Here is a 1,648-nt window from a genome sequence, read left to right as displayed (position 1 = left end):
TTACTCTATTTATATTTATAAAATATTTTATTTATATAATCTATCTTCAATAAAACACAATAATTATATCATGTTCATATAGTATATAATTGAATTATAAAAACCTGTAATTTAGTTATAATACATTTATTGTTCACTGTGGGATGATTTAGATTAATAATAGATTTTACCTGACCAATAAAAGATCACCAAAATTTATGGATTCCTGTAGATCTCTCAAGTGAAAAATGTGGAAATAATAATAGTTAGAACTTCATTATTTTAATTTTGTAGTAAAAAATTTTCTGATCGTTATTTATTCGGCAATAACAAGTTGAAATAGTTCTAGCAATTATTGACGAACAAACGAAATGGTTTTAGTTGTGAATCTCACTGCAGGTTAAGCTAATGTATAAGATTTTTATTTGTTTTAATTTGAAAGCTACTTCTACAAGAAATAGAAGAAATTGCAAAATGAACATTTTGCCAGGGACGGCATCTCTTCTTGAAGAACTTGACAGTACGTATTTGTGTTTGAATATGCCATTTGTTAGGTTATGCCGGTATGTTATTATATACTTATATTCTGTTCTTTAAAACTAAAGCGATTTATATTTATACAATATAGTATTAATATTTTTATTTATAATAGAAAATTTCATTATTTAAAGGTTAAGCGTGCATTTTCATATATTTTTTCCAACCGCTCATATATGACTATACTTGCAATAAAATTTAATTCACTTTGTTTATCTTAATATTTACATTGATAAGAGTTATTTTCATTATTATGGAATATCACATGTAATTCTGGTTTAGAAAAACTTATGGTTTTACTAAGAGATGGCAGAACCTTAATTGGATACCTTAGAAGTGTTGATCAATTTGCTAATATTGTGCTTCATCGTACAATTGAAAGAATTCATGTTGGCAAAGAATATGGAGACATCCCAAGAGGCATTTTTATTGTGAGAGGAGAAAATGTTGTGCTTTTAGGAGAAATAGTAATATTTTTGCATATAAATTGTCTCACTTAAAAGGGAATGCATTCTAAATTTATTAATAAGACAATATAATTTTTATTATAGGACAGAGATAAAGAAAGGGATTTACCATTAACTGAAGTATCTGTAGATGATATTTTGGATGCACAAAGACGAGAACAAGAATTAAAACAGGATCAAAAACGACTAATAAATAAAGCTTTGAAAGAACGAGGTTTATCATATATTCCAGATATGGGCCATGATGACATGTTCTGACCCATATCTACACCTTTAACTACTAATACATTGTCATCCACATCTTCACATAATTCTGAAGCATATGATACATGTTACACATCACTTTCTTTCTGATAATATTCAATAATGATAGCCTTTGAAGTGTAAGTATTTCATCTTATTGTGAAAGTAGGAATAGTTTTTACTAATGCTGTGTAATTTCTTTGTAAAACTATGATATAATAGTACAATTGAAGTTTGATGCATAAAATGTTAAAGTAATCATTGTTAATATCAATAATATGAGAATTTATACAATTTTATTCTTATTATATTAACCCTATATCTGATATGGAAAATATGCACACTATAATTGTATTATATTTTTAAAGATCTAACTTCTGCTATATAAAAATATTATATTTAAATAGAAATCTATCACAATT

At 25.8% G+C, this 1,648-nt stretch overlaps 1 protein-coding gene across 1 annotated transcript; it reads left to right on the top strand.

The window, feature by feature from the left end:
* Positions 1–438: 438 nt before the first annotated feature.
* LOC108578659 (U6 snRNA-associated Sm-like protein LSm1) lies at positions 439–1,241 on the top strand. Its single transcript, XM_017942034.1, has 3 exons — positions 439–499; positions 799–983; positions 1,068–1,241. Exons 1-3 carry the CDS (start codon positions 454–456, stop codon positions 1,239–1,241), a joined length of 405 nt encoding a protein of 134 aa, XP_017797523.1. The 5' UTR covers positions 439–453.
* Positions 1,242–1,648: the final 407 nt, after the last annotated feature.

The sequence above is a fragment of the Habropoda laboriosa genome, unplaced genomic scaffold (assembly GCF_001263275.1).
Source record: "Habropoda laboriosa isolate 0110345459 unplaced genomic scaffold, ASM126327v1 scaffold32, whole genome shotgun sequence".
In the NCBI taxonomy this organism is placed as follows: Eukaryota; Metazoa; Arthropoda; class Insecta; order Hymenoptera; family Apidae; genus Habropoda; species Habropoda laboriosa.
This window is presented reverse-complemented; position numbering and strand designations above follow the sequence as displayed.

Excerpts from the sequence above, each read along its gene's own strand:
- LOC108578659 (XM_017942034.1), top strand. The coding sequence starts at position 454 with ATGAACATTTTGCCAGGGACGGCATCTCTTCTTGAAGAACTTGACA. Across the intron at positions 500-798 it reads TCTTCTTGAAGAACTTGACA|AAAAACTTATGGTTTTACTA; the intron begins GTACGTATTTGT and ends ATTCTGGTTTAG. Across the intron at positions 984-1,067 it reads TTGTGCTTTTAGGAGAAATA|GACAGAGATAAAGAAAGGGA; the intron begins GTAATATTTTTG and ends TTTTTATTATAG.